This window comes from Cavia porcellus, unplaced genomic scaffold, assembly GCF_034190915.1.
Source record: "Cavia porcellus strain 051 isolate PalLab524CR breed Dunkin Hartley unplaced genomic scaffold, mCavPor4.1 scaffold_8, whole genome shotgun sequence".
In the NCBI taxonomy this organism is placed as follows: domain Eukaryota; kingdom Metazoa; phylum Chordata; class Mammalia; order Rodentia; family Caviidae; genus Cavia; species Cavia porcellus.
In genome coordinates, this window is record NW_026947491.1 from 4,926,534 (window position 1) to 4,946,006 (window position 19,473).

Below are 19,473 nucleotides of genomic sequence, written 5' to 3' on the forward strand. Positions count from 1 at the left end.
GGCGACAAAGCCCTCGACTGAAGATCAGACCTGCCCTACCGGAGATCCATCACAGACCAACCAACAAGATGAATAGAAATAGCGGTAGCCCAAAATGGACAAAAAGATCCTCAGGCATATGCATGGCTCGCTCGCCTAGCCTACGACCGAGTCTAGGGGCGGTGAGCTTCCCACACTCCTCCTCTAAAAAATTATGACATAGCTGGGTAGGAGAGTCAATGACGGGTAAGAGCGTACTCCCCCGGTGCGACTCAACCTAAGCCAGGCCCTACCCCATCCTGCACGTAAGCCGCTGGACTGTTAGATGCTGCCCAGGTCTAAATTTCTCTCCGAGGGGATTTCTTTACGGAGAGGAAATGAGTGCAAGCTTGTGTGCATCCAGGTTCCGTCCAGTTTGTGCCTGGCCCTAGAAAAAGGACGAGGGCCTCAGGGCCTTGGCAGACCATGGCACGGCCGACCAGGGTCTAAGCCAAGGACCTACGGTGGGCCTACGCATAGGGCATAAGCCTCTGCACCCAGTCCAGGAAGGGCTACGATGCGCACATTCATAAAAAATAAAAAAGGGGGAGATGTTGGGAGCCACCACATTGCCGAGCCGCCGCATATAGCGATCATGCGGCCTGTGGTAAAGAGTAAAGCCTGAGTTAGATTACCCCTCCCATCGAGCACGTTAGTTTCCTGCTTACCGCGTAAACAACCCGCTCAATAATATGTTAGCCAATCAGCTTGCCTTGCTTACTTTAACATGATTGGACACTGTATCCGTATATATACTGGTGCCACCCCTGGGGGGAAGTAGAAGCCCGGAAGGAGCCGCGGAGAGCGGACCGGTAGAGGCTTTGGAGCGAAGCCCGGAAGGAGCCGCGGAGAGCGGACCGGTAGAGGCTTTGGAGCGAAGCCCGGAAGGAGCCGCGGAGAGTGGACCGGTAGAGGCTTTGGAGCGAAGCCCGGAAGGAGCCGCGGGGAGCGGACCAGAGGAGGCTTCGGCTGGGAGCGGTCCCAGGGCAGGCTGTACGGAGAGAAATAAAAGAAAAGGTTGTCCACTGCCAGACTTTGTCGTGTGTCCTTCCTGCCGGCCGGGAGCGACACCGACACACAGTAATATATCAATGTCCAGATCAGCATTATTCCCAAAGAAGTGTGGCAATAACTCTCAAATCCTTCAATGGATAATGGATAAACAAATGTGGTATGTGTAAAATAGGGATTTTAGGCTATAAAAATCTTTTGTATTAAAATATCACTGCCAAAGTCATGAATTGCATGAAACCATTTATCTTCCATAAAGTTAAGAGGACGTCACTACTGCTAGTAAGGAGGTATCAATATGATTACAACAAGTGTTTTTATCAGTGAAACTTTTCATAGTGCCTAAAATATTCCTATGTACTAGCAGAGAAATAAGAACTCCTTTCAAGTATGATAGAAATTAAAATCAAATGGACTCACCAAACTGTCATTTGACAAGTGTTTCTGAGCATGTTCAACTTTTCCTGCTGTTTTCTTCCTTTTCTTTGTCTGGCTCAAAATCTCCATTTCGAGACTTTGAACATTTTCTTTCAGGTGTGAACACACCAATTCAATCCTAAAATATTGATTTCAAAATAATTATTTGCACAGATCTGTTAAAAATGCATAACCTTTGAAAGACTATTCACAATTTTAAAAGTTAGAAAAAGTAGATGATTTGGTAGGTAAGATTTTTCTCATTGTGCTTGTTGACACTTTTTCTTTGGCATTATTGGGAGTGAACACAGGGCTCCACGTGGAAAGCACATGCTCTCTCCTCACTGTACTATTTCTGCTCCCCTAAATTACTCCTTTCAGGTAAATTTATCAAAGCTAGAATTTTCCCCTGGCCTAATGAAGATTTAGTACTTATATAACTGCAATATGTCTCATATTATGCTGCTGATTTCCTTTAGAGATGCTCAAATCATTTGGTTAAGCCATACCTGTCTAAGGGTTCTTCCGTTTTTTCGTCGTGTTGCACAGAGCTTTTACCTCGGTCTTGTGCTTCTGTCAACTGAAAATTAACAAAAATATTTATTAATAACCTGCCCATCCCTGGTGTTTGTTTCATAACTGTAGTGGGCACAGCTATAACGCTCCACCTCCGTATGGTTTATAGTTACCTCTGTGCTGTGTCTACACCGTTAGCTGAACTGCTGACGCAGGGATCCAATGGCCCACACCTTACAAAATAACACCCTCTCCCCACTACTTAAGTTACCGACCCCAGCTCTAGGTCTGAAACATATTATATTCCTGATTTTAGACCTGTTAGCAGGTCCTCAAACTGACAAAACTAGAAGGTTAGCACAGTGCTATGGACCTGCATTCCTGGCTGCTTGGTAAGCTGATGCTTGAGACCAGCCTGGGCAACTGGGGGAGACAACTCTTTTGCAGGAAACTATAAAAGTGAAAGTTTTGGTAAAATGGAGAGAAAGAGGAAGTCCCTTTACTTGTGCTGTCCTTTTAGTTGTATTTTTACATTCCACGCATTACATCCTACTTTATGGATTCCAAGTACTGTTTATCAACTATGATATGAATAATGCTTATATGACTAAGAGCAATGCCAATGATAATAATACAGAAATGACACTGCAGTAACATCTAGATGTCTCCAGGAACTGTTGGAGAAACAGTATCTAGACAGACACCAGCATGCCTGGGCCAGAGTTCCAACTCCACCAGTCACCAGCAGTGGGAGCTCTATAAAATCTTTCCTCTTAGGTATTATTGTGTTTTCTGTTTTGATAAAGTTTAATATTGCAGGAAAGCTGAGGTAAAAGTTTCCTCAGGTCAAGTGCAGTCTTGATAATTTAGTCAGAAGATCTCTCAAAATTTAAATCAGAAGCTGGGCTTCGTGTCACACAGCTGTGATTCTGTCACTCAGGAGGCTGAGTCAACAGGGTTACTGTAACCATGAGACCACCTTGGAGAGGCACAGGAAATTCAAGGCCAGCCTGGGGTACACAAAATGTCTCGGCACAGGGATCATTTACACTTTCCCTTCTTCCTTTTAGTTTACTTCTCCCAGAACAAAACCTCATCAGCCATTATTTGGTATGGATTCCTTCTGCACTGAGTCCTACACATGGCAAAGTGACTCACATGGGTTTCAATCTGAATTTTGCAATCTTCTAATCTAGGGCTGGAGGCCTCACTGTTAGAATGGCACCCATCATAATTCACCTTGTTTTTCTTTTTTAATGCTGCTTTCCAATGGACCACATTGTCTTTTTTGAATATTTTCCAGTTGTATATGGTACCACTACCAATTTTTCAACATCTCAATACCTTTGTATATGACACTTAAAGTAAGATGATGGCCCCTGGCATTTTAATTCACAAATGACACCTTATCAACATGTCAGCATGTTATGTGTATGAAAAGTATAGTACAACAACAGGACTAATTTATTTGAATTCTAGAAAAAATTGTTTCTCCACATTTCATCATAGAAAACACTAGGCAGAATTCTGTAGCTCCCTTATAACAAGTCTTTTCTTGTTGTTGAGACAAAATACCCAGACTCACAAGTTAAGAGAGGAAAGGTTCGGAACTCACAGTTTATAGAGGTTTCAGTTCATAGTAGGCTGGCTCCAGAACAGGGAGGCATTGCAGAGGGGCATCACGGACCAGAAGACAAGCAGGAGCAGCAGCAGCAGCAGCAGCAGCAAGCTTTTTTCTGTCCCTACATCTTATCCAGGTACTCACCTTTAGGGCAGGTAGCACTCATACCCTTAATCTTAACATCACATCCTTGATCCCAGAACTATGCCAAACCAACCGGTGGACCAACTTGGTAATCACATATCCTGAATCCCAACATCATATTTTACAGATCTAGTCACCTATGAAAAACACCCATCTATAGCTCCATGAGAATTTGGGGGACAGGTAGGCAGGAGACATAGCAACAAGCATCTGTGTAATGGAGCTCGATGGATCAAATTGCTGTGACTTTAACAAATCAGTCAGTGGAAGGAGCCACCTCACATCTCCACTTTCATGCACACAATGTGTCCTTGTGGTCCTAATTCCCACACAGGTGGACACGGGCCACAGAAGAATCTGCTCTGCCTGGTCAAGAGGTACATGGTTTTCATTACACATCAACAAACTGTCACCCAGTCTTATGCGTTACTCTTAGACTGGACAAGTTTAAATGGCTGATAAACACTAATCAATGGGGAAAAATCATGAAACTGCAATGCTAGGACCACTAGTTCCTCAGTAAGACAAATATCCATTTCTACTTTGTTACTGGCATCTTTTTCCTTGCTTACAGTCAAAGAGAAATACAGTGTCTCTGGGGAAAATGCTTGTGTAGTGCCCTACTATCCATTCTTGGTGACCATATAAATTACAAAATATCATGGAAAAGCTTTCATTGCAACAGATATTCAAAGTCTTAGATTCAGCAATTCAATTTCCTGGAATTTTAAAAGTTATTGTATCATATTAGCTGAGACTCGTGACACACAGTAATATATCAATGTCCAGATCAGCATGATTCCCAAAGAAGTGTGGGAATAACTCTCAAATCCTTCAATGGATAATGGATAAACAAATGTGGTATGTGTAAAATAGGGATTTTAGGCTATAAAAATCTTTTGTATTAAAATATCACTGCCAAAGTCATGAATTGCATGAAACCATTTACCTTCCATAAAGTTAAGAGGACGTCACTACTGCTAGTAAGGAGGTATCAGTATGATTACAACAAGTGTTTTTATCAGTGAAACTTTTCATAGTGCCTAAAATATTCCTATGTACTAGCAGAGAAATAAGAACTCCTTTCAAGTACGATAGAAATTAAAAACAAATGGACTCACCAAACTGTCATTTGACAAGTGTTTCTGAGCATGTTCAACTTTTCCTGCTGTTTTCTTCCTTTTCTTTGTCTGGCTCAAAATCTCCATTTCGAGACTTTGAACATTTTCTTTCAGGTGTGAACACACCAATTCAATCCTAAAATATTGATTTCAAAATAATTATTTGCACAGATCTGTTAAAAATGCATAACCTTTGAAAGACTACTCACAATTTTAAAAGTTAGAAAAAGTAGATGATTTGGTAGGTAAGATTTTTCTCATTGTGCTTGTTGACACTTTTTCTTTGGCATTATTGGGAGTGAACACAGGGCTCCACGTGGAAAGCACATGCTCTCTCCTCACTGTACTATTTCTGCTCCCCTAAATTACTCCTTTCAGGTAAATTTATCAAAGCTAGAATTTTCCCCTGGCCTAATGAAGATTTAGTACTTATATAACTGCAATATGTCTCATATTATGCTGCTGATTTCCTTTAGAGATGCTCAAATCATTTGGTTAAGCCATACCTGTCTAAGGGTTCTTCCGTTTTTTCGTCGTGTTGCACAGAGCTTGTATCTCGGTCTTGTGCTTCTGTCAACTGAAAATTAACAAAAATATTTATTAATAACCTGCCCATCCCTGGTGTTTGTTTCATAACTGTAGTGGGCACAGCTATAATGCTCCACCTCTGTATGGTTTATAGTTACCTCTGTGCTGTGTCTACACCGTTAGCTGAACTGCTGACGCAGGGATCCAATGGCCCACACCTTACAAAATAACACCCTCTCCCCACTACTTAAGTTACCGACCCCAGCTCTAGGTCTGAAACATATTATATTCCTGATTTTAGACCTGTTAGCAGGTCCTCAAACTGACAAAACTAGAAGGTTAGCACAGTGCTATGGACCTGCATTCCTGGCTGCTTGGTAAGCTGATGCTTGAGACCAGCCTGGGCAACTGGGGGAGACAACTCTTTTGCAGGAAACTATAAAAGTGAAAGTTTTGGTAAAATGGAGAGAAAGAGGAAGTCCCTTTACTTGTGCTGTCCTTTTAGTTGTATTTTTACATTCCACGCATTACATCCTACTTTATGGATTCCAAGTACTATTTATCAACTATGATATGAATAATGCTTATATGACTAAGAGCAATGCCAATGATAATAATACAGAAATGACACTGCAGTAACATCTAGATGTCTCCAGGAACTGTTGGAGAAACAGTATCTAGACAGACACCAGCATGCCTGGGCCAGAGTTCCAACTCCACCAGTCACCAGCAGTGGGAGCTCTATAAAATCTTTCCTCTTAGGTATTATTGTGTTTTCTGTTTTGATAAAGTTTAATATTGCAGGAAAGCTGAGGTAAAAGTTTCCTCAGGTCAAGTGCAGTCTTGATAATTTAGTCAGAAGATCTCTCAAAATTTAAATCAGAAGCTGGGCTTCGTGTCACACAGCTGTGATTCTGTCACTCAGGAGGCTGAGTCAACAGGGTTACTGTAACCATGAGACCACCTTGGAGAGGCACAGGAAATTCAAGGCCAGCCTGGGGTACACAAAATGTCTCGGCACAGGGGTCATTTACACTTTCCCTTCTTCCTTTTAGTTTACTTCTCCCAGAACAAAACCTCATCAGCCATTATTTGGTATGGATTCCTTCTGCACTGAGTCCTACACATGGCAAAGTGACTCACATGGGTTTCAATCTGAATTTTGCAATCTTCTAATCTAGGGCTGGAGGCCTCACTGTTAGAATGCCACCCGTCATAATTCACCTTGTTTTTCTTTTATAATGTTGCTTTCCAATGGACCACATTGTCTTTTTTGAATATTTTCCAGTTGTACATGGTACCACTACCAATTTTTCAACATCTCAATACCTTTGTATATGACACTTAAAGTAAGATGATGGCCCCTGGAATTTTAATTCACAAACGACACCTTATCAACATGTCAGCATGTTATGTGTATGAAAAGTATAGTACAACAACAGGACTAATTTATTTGAATTCTAGAAAAAATTGTTTCTCCACATTTCATCATAGAAAACACTAGGCAGAATTCTGTAGCTCCCTTATAACAAGTCTTTTCTTGTTGTTGAGACAAAATACCCAGACTCACAAGTTAAGAGAGGAAAGGTTCGGAACTCACAGTTTATAGAGGTTTCAGTTCATAGTAGGCTGGCTCCAGAACAGGGAGGCATTGCAGAGGGGCATCACGGACCAGAAGACAAGCAGGAGCAGCAGCAGCAGCAGCAGCAGCAAGCTTTTTTCTGTCCCTACATCTTATCCAGGTACTCACCTTTAGGGCAGGTAGCACTTATACCCTTAATCTTAACATCACATCCTTGATCCCAGAACTATGCCAAACCAACCGGTGGACCAACTTGGTAATCACATATCCTGAATCCCAACATCATATTCTACAGATCTAGTCACCTATGAAAAACACCCATCTATAGCTCCTTGAGAGTTTGGGGGGCAGGTAGGCAGGAGACATAGCAACAAGCATCTGTGTAATGGAGCTCGATGGATCAAATTGCTGTGACTTTAACAAATCAGTCAGTGGAAGGAGCCACCTCACATCTCCACTTCCATGCACACAATGTGTCCTTGTGGTCCTAATTCCCACACAGGAGAACACGGGCCACAGAAGAATCTGCTCTGCCTGGTCAAGAGGTACATGGTTTTCATTACACATCAACAAACTGTCACCCAGTCTTATGCATTACTCTTAGACTGGACAAGTTTAAATGGCTGATAAACACTAATCAATGGGGAAAAATCATGAAACTGCAATGCTAGGACCACTAGTTCCTCAGTAAGACAAATATCCATTTCTACTTTGTTACTGGCATCTTTTTCCTTGCTTACAGTCAAAGAGAAATAAAGTGTCTCTGGGGAAAATGCTTGTGTAGTGCCCTACTATCCATTCTTGGTGACCATATAAATTACAAAATATCATGGAAAAGCTTTCATTGCAACAGATATTCAAAGTCTTAGATTCAGCAATTCAATTTCCTGGAATTTTAAAAGTTATTGTATCATATTAGCTGAGACTCGTGACACACAGTAATATATCAATGTCCAGATCAGCATGATTCCCAAAGAAGTGTGGGAATAACTCTCAAATCCTTCAATGGATAATGGATAAACAAATGTGGTATGTGTAAAATAGGGATTTTAGGCTATAAAAATCTTTTGTATTAAAATATCACTGCCAAAGTCATGAATTGCATGAAACCATTTATCTTCCATAAAGTTAAGAGGACGTCACTACTGCTAGTAAGGAGGTATCAATATGATTACAACAAGTGTTTTTATCAGTGAAACTTTTCATAGTGCCTAAAATATTCCTATGTACTAGCAGAGAAATAAGAACTCCTTTCAAGTATGATAGAAATTAAAATCAAATGGACTCACCAAACTGTCATTTGACAAGTGTTTCTGAGCATGTTCAACTTTTCCTGCTGTTTTCTTCCTTTTCTTTGTCTGGCTCAAAATCTCCATTTCGAGACTTTGAACATTTTCTTTCAGGTGTGAACACACCAATTCAATCCTAAAATATTGATTTCAAAATAATTATTTGCACAGATCTGTTAAAAATGCATAACCTTTGAAAGACTATTCACAATTTTAAAAGTTAGAAAAAGTAGATGATTTGGTAGGTAAGATTTTTCTCATTGTGCTTGTTGACACTTTTTCTTTGGCATTATTGGGAGTGAACACAGGGCTCCACGTGGAAAGCACATGCTCTCTCCTCACTGTACTATTTCTGCTCCCCTAAATTACTCCTTTCAGGTAAATTTATCAAAGCTAGAATTTTCCCCTGGCCTAATGAAGATTTAGTACTTATATAACTGCAATATGTCTCATATTATGCTGCTGATTTCCTTTAGAGATGCTCAAGTCATTTGGTTAAGCCATACCTGTCTAAGGGTTCTTCCGTTTTTTCGTCGTGTTGCACAGAGCTTTTACCTCGGTCTTGTGCTTCTGTCAACTGAAAATTAACAAAAATATTTATTAATAACCTGCCCATCCCTGGTGTTTGTTTCATAACTGTAGTGGGCACAGCTATAATGCTCCACCTCCGTATGGTTTATAGTTACCTCTGTGCTGTGTCTACACCGTTAGCTGAACTGCTGACGCAGGGATCCAATGGCCCACACCTTACAAAATAACACCCTCTCCCCACTACTTAAGTTACCGACCCCAGCTCTAGGTCTGAAACATATTATATTCCTGATTTTAGACCTGTTAGCAGGTCCTCAAACTGACAAAACTAGAAGGTTAGCACAGTGCTATGGACCTGCATTCCTGGCTGCTTGGTAAGCTGATGCTTGAGACCAGCCTGGGCAACTGGGGGAGACAACTCTTTTGCAGGAAACTATAAAAGTGAAAGTTTTGGTAAAATGGAGAGAAAGAGGAAGTCCCTTTACTTGTGCTGTCCTTTTAGTTGTATTTTTACATTCCACGCATTACATCCTACTTTATGGATTCCAAGTACTGTTTATCAACTATGATATGAATAATGCTTATATGACTAAGAGCAATGCCAATGATAATAATACAGAAATGACACTGCAGTAACATCTAGATGTCTCCAGGAACTGTTGGAGAAACAGTATCTAGACAGACACCAGCATGCCTGGGCCAGAGTTCCAACTCCACCAGTCACCAGCAGTGGGAGCTCTATAAAATCTTTCCTCTTAGGTATTATTGTGTTTTCTGTTTTGATAAAGTTTAATATTGCAGGAAAGCTGAGGTAAAAGTTTCCTCAGGTCAAGTGCAGTCTTGATAATTTAGTCAGAAGATCTCTCAAAATTTAAATCAGAAGCTGGGCTTCGTGTCACACAGCTGTGATTCTTTCACTCAGGAGGCTGAGTCAACAGGGTTACTGTAACCATGAGACCACCTTGGAGAGGCACAGGAAATTCAAGGCCAGCCTGGGGTACACAAAATGTCTCGGCACAGGGATCATTTACACTTTCCCTTCTTCCTTTTAGTTTACTTCTCCCAGAACAAAACCTCATCAGCCATTATTTGGTATGGATTCCTTCTGCACTGAGTCCTACACATGGCAAAGTGACTCACATGGGTTTCAATCTGAATTTTGCAATCTTCTAATCTAGGGCTGGAGGCCTCACTGTTAGAATGGCACCCATCATAATTCACCTTGTTTTTCTTTTTTAATGCTGCTTTCCAATGGACCACATTGTCTTTTTTGAATATTTTCCAGTTGTATATGGTACCACTACCAATTTTTCAACATCTCAATACCTTTGTATATGACACTTAAAGTAAGATGATGGCCCCTGGAATTTTAATTCACAAATGACACCTTATCAACATGTCAGCATGTTATGTGTATGAAAAGTATAGTACAACAACAGGACTAATTTATTTGAATTCTAGAAAAAATTGTTTCTCCACATTTCATCATAGAAAACACTAGGCAGAATTCTGTAGCTCCCTTATAACAAGTCTTTTCTTGTTGTTGAGACAAAATACCCAGACTCACAAGTTAAGAGAGGAAAGGTTCGGAACTCACAGTTTATAGAGGTTTCAGTTCATACTAGGCTGGCTCCAGAACAGGGAGGCATTGCAGAGGGGCATCACGGACCAGAAGACAAGCAGGAGCAGCAGCAGCAGCAGCAGCAGCAAGCTTTTTTCTGTCCCTACATCTTATCCAGGTACTCACCTTTAGGGCAGGTAGCACTCATACCCTTAATCTTAACATCACATCCTTGATCCCAGAACTATGCCAAACCAACCGGTGGACCAACTTGGTAATCACATATCCTGAATCCCAACATCATATTTTACAGATCTAGTCACCTATGAAAAACACCCATCTATAGCTCCATGAGAATTTGGGGGACAGGTAGGCAGGAGACATAGCAACAAGCATCTGTGTAATGGAGCTCGATGGATCAAATTGCTGTGACTTTAACAAATCAGTCAGTGGAAGGAGCCACCTCACATCTCCACTTTCATGCACACAATGTGTCCTTGTGGTCCTAATTCCCACACAGGTGAACACGGGCCACAGAAGAATCTGCTCTGCCTGGTCAAGAGGTACATGGTTTTCATTACACATCAACAAACTGTCACCCAGTCTTATGCGTTACTCTTAGACTGGACAAGTTTAAATGGCTGATAAACACTAATCAATGGGGAAAAATCATGAAACTGCAATGCTAGGACCACTAGTTCCTCAGTAAGACAAATATCCATTTCTACTTTGTTACTGGCATCTTTTTCCTTGCTTACAGTCAAAGAGAAATACAGTGTCTCTGGGGAAAATGCTTGTGTAGTGCCCTACTATCCATTCTTGGTGACCATATAAATTACAAAATATCATGGAAAAGCTTTCATTGCAACAGATATTCAAAGTCTTAGATTCAGCAATTCAATTTCCTGGAATTTTAAAAGTTATTGTATCATATTAGCTGAGACTCGTGACACACAGTAATATATCAATGTCCAGATCAGCATGATTCCCAAAGAAGTGTGGGAATAACTCTCAAATCCTTCAATGGATAATGGATAAACAAATGTGGTATGTGTAAAATAGGGATTTTAGGCTATAAAAATCTTTTGTATTAAAATATCACTGCCAAAGTCATGAATTGCATGAAACCATTTACCTTCCATAAAGTTAAGAGGACGTCACTACTGCTAGTAAGGAGGTATCAGTATGATTACAACAAGTGTTTTTATCAGTGAAACTTTTCATAGTGCCTAAAATATTCCTATGTACTAGCAGAGAAATAAGAACTCCTTTCAAGTACGATAGAAATTAAAAACAAATGGACTCACCAAACTGTCATTTGACAAGTGTTTCTGAGCATGTTCAACTTTTCCTGCTGTTTTCTTCCTTTTCTTTGTCTGGCTCAAAATCTCCATTTCGAGACTTTGAACATTTTCTTTCAGGTGTGAACACACCAATTCAATCCTAAAATATTGATTTCAAAATAATTATTTGCACAGATCTGTTAAAAATGCATAACCTTTGAAAGACTACTCACAATTTTAAAAGTTAGAAAAAGTAGATGATTTGGTAGGTAAGATTTTTCTCATTGTGCTTGTTGACACTTTTTCTTTGGCATTATTGGGAGTGAACACAGGGCTCCACGTGGAAAGCACATGCTCTCTCCTCACTGTACTATTTCTGCTCCCCTAAATTACTCCTTTCAGGTAAATTTATCAAAGCTAGAATTTTCCCCTGGCCTAATGAAGATTTAGTACTTATATAACTGCAATATGTCTCATATTATGCTGCTGATTTCCTTTAGAGATGCTCAAATCATTTGGTTAAGCCATACCTGTCTAAGGGTTCTTCCGTTTTTTCGTCGTGTTGCACAGAGCTTGTATCTCGGTCTTGTGCTTCTGTCAACTGAAAATTAACAAAAATATTTATTAATAACCTGCCCATCCCTGGTGTTTGTTTCATAACTGTAGTGGGCACAGCTATAATGCTCCACCTCTGTATGGTTTATAGTTACCTCTGTGCTGTGTCTACACCGTTAGCTGAACTGCTGACGCAGGGATCCAATGGCCCACACCTTACAAAATAACACCCTCTCCCCACTACTTAAGTTACCGACCCCAGCTCTAGGTCTGAAACATATTATATTCCTGATTTTAGACCTGTTAGCAGGTCCTCAAACTGACAAAACTAGAAGGTTAGCACAGTGCTATGGACCTGCATTCCTGGCTGCTTGGTAAGCTGATGCTTGAGACCAGCCTGGGCAACTGGGGGAGACAACTCTTTTGCAGGAAACTATAAAAGTGAAAGTTTTGGTAAAATGGAGAGAAAGAGGAAGTCCCTTTACTTGTGCTGTCCTTTTAGTTGTATTTTTACATTCCACGCATTACATCCTACTTTATGGATTCCAAGTACTATTTATCAACTATGATATGAATAATGCTTATATGACTAAGAGCAATGCCAATGATAATAATACAGAAATGACACTGCAGTAACATCTAGATGTCTCCAGGAACTGTTGGAGAAACAGTATCTAGACAGACACCAGCATGCCTGGGCCAGAGTTCCAACTCCACCAGTCACCAGCAGTGGGAGCTCTATAAAATCTTTCCTCTTAGGTATTATTGTGTTTTCTGTTTTGATAAAGTTTAATATTGCAGGAAAGCTGAGGTAAAAGTTTCCTCAGGTCAAGTGCAGTCTTGATAATTTAGTCAGAAGATCTCTCAAAATTTAAATCAGAAGCTGGGCTTCGTGTCACACAGCTGTGATTCTGTCACTCAGGAGGCTGAGTCAACAGGGTTACTGTAACCATGAGACCACCTTGGAGAGGCACAGGAAATTCAAGGCCAGCCTGGGGTACACAAAATGTCTCGGCACAGGGGTCATTTACACTTTCCCTTCTTCCTTTTAGTTTACTTCTCCCAGAACAAAACCTCATCAGCCATTATTTGGTATGGATTCCTTCTGCACTGAGTCCTACACATGGCAAAGTGACTCACATGGGTTTCAATCTGAATTTTGCAATCTTCTAATCTAGGGCTGGAGGCCTCACTGTTAGAATGCCACCCGTCATAATTCACCTTGTTTTTCTTTTATAATGTTGCTTTCCAATGGACCACATTGTCTTTTTTGAATATTTTCCAGTTGTACATGGTACCACTACCAATTTTTCAACATCTCAATACCTTTGTATATGACACTTAAAGTAAGATGATGGCCCCTGGAATTTTAATTCACAAACGACACCTTATCAACATGTCAGCATGTTATGTGTATGAAAAGTATAGTACAACAACAGGACTAATTTATTTGAATTCTAGAAAAAATTGTTTCTCCACATTTCATCATAGAAAACACTAGGCAGAATTCTGTAGCTCCCTTATAACAAGTCTTTTCTTGTTGTTGAGACAAAATACCCAGACTCACAAGTTAAGAGAGGAAAGGTTCGGAACTCACAGTTTATAGAGGTTTCAGTTCATAGTAGGCTGGCTCCAGAACAGGGAGGCATTGCAGAGGGGCATCACGGACCAGAAGACAAGCAGGAGCAGCAGCAGCAGCAGCAGCAGCAAGCTTTTTTCTGTCCCTACATCTTATCCAGGTACTCACCTTTAGGGCAGGTAGCACTTATACCCTTAATCTTAACATCACATCCTTGATCCCAGAACTATGCCAAACCAACCGGTGGACCAACTTGGTAATCACATATCCTGAATCCCAACATCATATTCTACAGATCTAGTCACCTATGAAAAACACCCATCTATAGCTCCTTGAGAGTTTGGGGGGCAGGTAGGCAGGAGACATAGCAACAAGCATCTGTGTAATGGAGCTCGATGGATCAAATTGCTGTGACTTTAACAAATCAGTCAGTGGAAGGAGCCACCTCACATCTCCACTTCCATGCACACAATGTGTCCTTGTGGTCCTAATTCCCACACAGGAGAACACGGGCCACAGAAGAATCTGATCTGCCTGGTCAAGAGGTACATGGTTTTCATTACACATCAACAAACTGTCACCCAGTCTTATGCATTACTCTTAGACTGGACAAGTTTAAATGGCTGATAAACACTAATCAATGGGGAAAAATCATGAAACTGCAATGCTAGGACCACTAGTTCCTCAGTAAGACAAATATCCATTTCTACTTTGTTACTGGCATCTTTTTCCTTGCTTACAGTCAAAGAGAAATAAAGTGTCTCTGGGGAAAATGCTTGTGTAGTGCCCTACTATCCATTCTTGGTGACCATATAAATTACAAAATATCATGGAAAAGCTTTCATTGCAACAGATATTCAAAGTCTTAGATTCAGCAATTCAATTTCCTGGAATTTTAAAAGTTATTGTATCATATTAGCTGAGACTCGTGACACACAGTAATATATCAATGTCCAGATCAGCATGATTCCCAAAGAAGTGTGGGAATAACTCTCAAATCCTTCAATGGATAATGGATAAACAAATGTGGTATGTGTAAAATAGGGATTTTAGGCTATAAAAATCTTTTGTATTAAAATATCACTGCCAAAGTCATGAATTGCATGAAACCATTTATCTTCCATAAAGTTAAGAGGACGTCACTACTGCTAGTAAGGAGGTATCAATATGATTACAACAAGTGTTTTTATCAGTGAAACTTTTCATAGTGCCTAAAATATTCCTATGTACTAGCAGAGAAATAAGAACTCCTTTCAAGTATGATAGAAATTAAAATCAAATGGACTCACCAAACTGTCATTTGACAAGTGTTTCTGAGCATGTTCAACTTTTCCTGCTGTTTTCTTCCTTTTCTTTGTCTGGCTCAAAATCTCCATTTCGAGACTTTGAACATTTTCTTTCAGGTGTGAACACACCAATTCAATCCTAAAATATTGATTTCAAAATAATTATTTGCACAGATCTGTTAAAAATGCATAACCTTTGAAAGACTATTCACAATTTTAAAAGTTAGAAAAAGTAGATGATTTGGTAGGTAAGATTTTTCTCATTGTGCTTGTTGACACTTTTTCTTTGGCATTATTGGGAGTGAACACAGGGCTCCACGTGGAAAGCACATGCTCTCTCCTCACTGTACTATTTCTGCTCCCCTAAATTACTCCTTTCAGGTAAATTTATCAAAGCTAGAATTTTCCCCTGGCCTAATGAAGATTTAGTACTTATATAACTGCAATATGTCTCATATTATGCTGCTGATTTCCTTTAGAGATGCTCAAGTCATTTGGTTAAGCCATACCTGTCTAAGGGTTCTTCCGTTTTTTCGTCGTGTTGCACAGAGCTTTTACCTCGGTCTTGTGCTTCTGTCAACTGAAAATTAACAAAAATATTTATTAATAACCTGCCCATCCCTGGTGTTTGTTTCATAACTGTAGTGGGCACAGCTATAATGCTCCACCTCCGTATGGTTTATAGTTACCTCTGTGCTGTGTCTACACCGTTAGCTGAACTGCTGACGCAGGGATCCAATGGCCCACACCTTACAAAATAACACCCTCTCCCCACTACTTAAGTTACCGACCCCAGCTCTAGGTCTGAAACATATTATATTCCTGATTTTAGACCTGTTAGCAGGTCCTCAAACTGACAAAACTAGAAGGTTAGCACAGTGCTATGGACCTGCATTCCTGGCTGCTTGGTAAGCTGATGCTTGAGACCAGCCTGGGCAACTGGGGGAGACAACTCTTTTGCAGGAAACTATAAAAGTGAAAGTTTTGGTAAAATGGAGAGAAAGAGGAAGTCCCTTTACTTGTGCTGTCCTTTTAGTTGTATTTTTACATTCCACGCATTACATCCTACTTTATGGATTCCAAGTACTGTTTATCAACTATGATATGAATAATGCTTATATGACTAAGAGCAATGCCAATGATAATAATACAGAAATGACACTGCAGTAACATCTAGATGTCTCCAGGAACTGTTGGAGAAACAGTATCTAGACAGACACCAGCATGCCTGGGCCAGAGTTCCAACTCCACCAGTCACCAGCAGTGGGAGCTCTATAAAATCTTTCCTCTTAGGTATTATTGTGTTTTCTGTTTTGATAAAGTTTAATATTGCAGGAAAGCTGAGGTAAAAGTTTCCTCAGGTCAAGTGCAGTCTTGATAATTTAGTCAGAAGATCTCTCAAAATTTAAATCAGAAGCTGGGCTTCGTGTCACACAGCTGTGATTCTGTCACTCAGGAGGCTGAGTCAACAGGGTTACTGTAACCATGAGACCACCTTGGAGAGGCACAGGAAATTCAAGGCCAGCCTGGGGTACACAAAATGTCTCGGCACAGGGATCATTTACACTTTCCCTTCTTCCTTTTAGTTTACTTCTCCCAGAACAAAACCTCATCAGCCATTATTTGGTATGGATTCCTTCTGCACTGAGTCCTACACATGGCAAAGTGACTCACATGGGTTTCAATCTGAATTTTGCAATCTTCTAATCTAGGGCTGGAGGCCTCACTGTTAGAATGGCACCCATCATAATTCACCTTGTTTTTCTTTTTTAATGCTGCTTTCCAATGGACCACATTGTCTTTTTTGAATATTTTCCAGTTGTATATGGTACCACTACCAATTTTTCAACATCTCAATACCTTTGTATATGACACTTAAAGTAAGATGATGGCCCCTGGCATTTTAATTCACAAATGACACCTTATCAACATGTCAGCATGTTATGTGTATGAAAAGTATAGTACAACAACAGGACTAATTTATTTGAATTCTAGAAAAAATTGTTTCTCCACATTTCATCATAGAAAACACTAGGCAGAATTCTGTAGCTCCCTTATAACAAGTCTTTTCTTGTTGTTGAGACAAAATACCCAGACTCACAAGTTAAGAGAGGAAAGGTTCGGAACTCACAGTTTATAGAGGTTTCAGTTCATACTAGGCTGGCTCCAGAACAGGGAGGCATTGCAGAGGGGCATCACAGACCAGAAGACAAGCAGGAGCAGCAGCAGCAGCAGCAGCAGCAAGCTTTTTTCTGTCCCTACATCTTATCCAGGTACTCACCTTTAGGGCAGGTAGCACTCATACCCTTAATCTTAACATCACATCCTTGATCCCAGAACTATGCCAAACCAACCGGTGGACCAACTTGGTAATCACATATCCTGAATCCCAACATCATATTTTACAGATCTAGTCACCTATGAAAAACACCCATCTATAGCTCCATGAGAATTTGGGGGACAGGTAGGCAGGAGACATAGCAACAAGCATCTGTGTAATGGAGCTCGATGGATCAAATTGCTGTGACTTTAACAAATCAGTCAGTGGAAGGAGCCACCTCACATCTCCACTTTCATGCACACAATGTGTCCTTGTGGTCCTAATTCCCACACAGGTGAACACGGGCCACAGAAGAATCTGATCTGCCTGGTCAAGAGGTACATGGTTTTCATTACACATCAACAAACTGTCACCCAGTCTTATGCGTTACTCTTAGACTGGACAAGTTTAAATGGCTGATAAACACTAATCAATGGGGAAAAATCATGAAACTGCAATGCTAGGACCACTAGTTCCTCAGTAAGACAAATATCCATTTCTACTTTGTTACTGGCATCTTTTTCCTTGCTTACAGTCAAAGAGAAATACAGTGTCTCTGGGGAAAATGCTTGTGTAGTGCCCTACTATCCATTCTTGGTGACCATATAAATTACAAAATATCATGGAAAAGCTTTCATTGCAACAGATATTCAAAGTCTTAGATTCAGCAATTCAATTTCCTGGAATTTTAAAAGTTATTGTATCATATTAGCTGAGACTCGTGACACACAGTAATATATCAATGTCCAGATCAGCATGATTCCCAAAGAAGTGTGGGAATAACTCTCAAATCCTTCAATGGATAATGGATAAACAAATGTGGTATGTGTAAAATAGGGATTTTAGGCTATAAAAATCTTTTGTATTAAAATATCACTGCCAAAGTCATGAATTGCATGAAACCATTTACCTTCCATAAAGTTAAGAGGACGTCACTACTGCTAGTAAGGAGGTATCAGTATGATTACAACAAGTGTTTTTATCAGTGAAACTTTTCATAGTGCCTAAAATATTCCTATGTACTAGCAGAGAAATAAGAACTCCTTTCAAGTACGATAGAAATTAAAAACAAATGGACTCACCAAACTGTCATTTGACAAGTGTTTCTGAGCATGTTCAACTTTTCCTGCTGTTTTCTTCCTTTTCTTTGTCTGGCTCAAAATCTCCATTTCGAGACTTTGAACATTTTCTTTCAGGTGTGAACACACCAATTCAATCCTAAAATATTGATTTCAAAATAATTATTTGCACAGATCTGTTAAAAATGCATAACCTTTGAAAGACTACTCACAATTTTAAAAGTTAGAAAAAGTAGATGATTTGGTAGGTAAGATTTTTCTCATTGTGCTTGTTGACACTTTTTCTTTGGCATTATTGGGAGTGAACACAGGGCTCCACGTGGAAAGCACATGCTCTCTCCTCACTGTACTATTTCTGCTCCCCTAAATTACTCCTTTCAGGTAAATTTATCAAAGCTAGAATTTTCCCCTGGCCTAATGAAGATTTAGTACTTATATAACTGCAATATGTCTCATATTATGCTGCTGATTTCCTTTAGAGATGCTCAAATCATTTGGTTAAGCCATACCTGTCTAAGGGTTCTTCCGTTTTTTCGTCGTGTTGCACAGAGCTTGTATCTCGGTCTTGTGCTTCTGTCAACTGAAAATTAACAAAAATATTTATTAATAACCTGCCCATCCCTGGTGTTTGTTTCATAACTGTAGTGGGCACAGCTATAATGCTCCACCTCTGTATGGTTTATAGTTACCTCTGTGCTGTGTCTACACCGTTAGCTGAACTGCTGACGCAGGGATCCAATGGCCCACACCTTACAAAATAACACCCTCTCCCCACTACTTAAGTTACCGACCCCAGCTCTAGGTCTGAAACATATTATATTCCTGATTTTAGACCTGTTAGCAGGTCCTCAAACTGACAAAACTAGAAGGTTAGCACAGTGCTATGGACCTGCATTCCTGGCTGCTTGGTAAGCTGATGCTTGAGACCAGCCTGGGCAACTGGGGGAGACAACTCTTTTGCAGGAAACTATAAAAGTGAAAGTTTTGGTAAAATGGAGAGAAAGAGGAAGTCCCTTTACTTGTGCTGTCCTT

General features: G+C 40.2%; 1 protein-coding gene across 12 annotated transcripts in view; it reads right to left on the reverse strand.

The window, feature by feature from the left end:
- The window catches only part of LOC101787069 (ankyrin repeat domain-containing protein 26-like), a 124,261-nt gene that overhangs the window by 49,495 nt on the left and 55,293 nt on the right, over window positions 1-19,473 (reverse strand). For 11 of the 12 annotated variants that reach the window (XR_010049021.1, XR_010049022.1, XM_063254120.1 and 8 more), the window contains exons 16-28: window positions 18,951-19,021; window positions 18,445-18,580; window positions 15,552-15,622; window positions 15,046-15,181; window positions 12,153-12,223; window positions 11,647-11,782; window positions 8,754-8,824; window positions 8,248-8,383; window positions 5,355-5,425; window positions 4,849-4,984; window positions 1,956-2,026; window positions 1,450-1,585; window positions 740-1,009 (exon numbers count right to left, since the gene is read on the reverse strand). Coding sequence is in view for 10 of the 12 variants with exons in the window: in XM_063254120.1 (XP_063110190.1) it covers window positions 740-1,009; window positions 1,450-1,585; window positions 1,956-2,026; window positions 4,849-4,984; window positions 5,355-5,425; window positions 8,248-8,383; window positions 8,754-8,824; window positions 11,647-11,782; window positions 12,153-12,223; window positions 15,046-15,181; window positions 15,552-15,622; window positions 18,445-18,580; window positions 18,951-19,021 (1,512 nt within the window). In the remaining 2 variants the exon portion in view is untranslated. The remainder of the gene's footprint in view (window positions 1-739; window positions 1,010-1,449; window positions 1,586-1,955; window positions 2,027-4,848; window positions 4,985-5,354; window positions 5,426-8,247; window positions 8,384-8,753; window positions 8,825-11,646; window positions 11,783-12,152; window positions 12,224-15,045; window positions 15,182-15,551; window positions 15,623-18,444; window positions 18,581-18,950; window positions 19,022-19,473) is intronic. The other variant, XM_063254122.1, reaches the window with a different exon arrangement.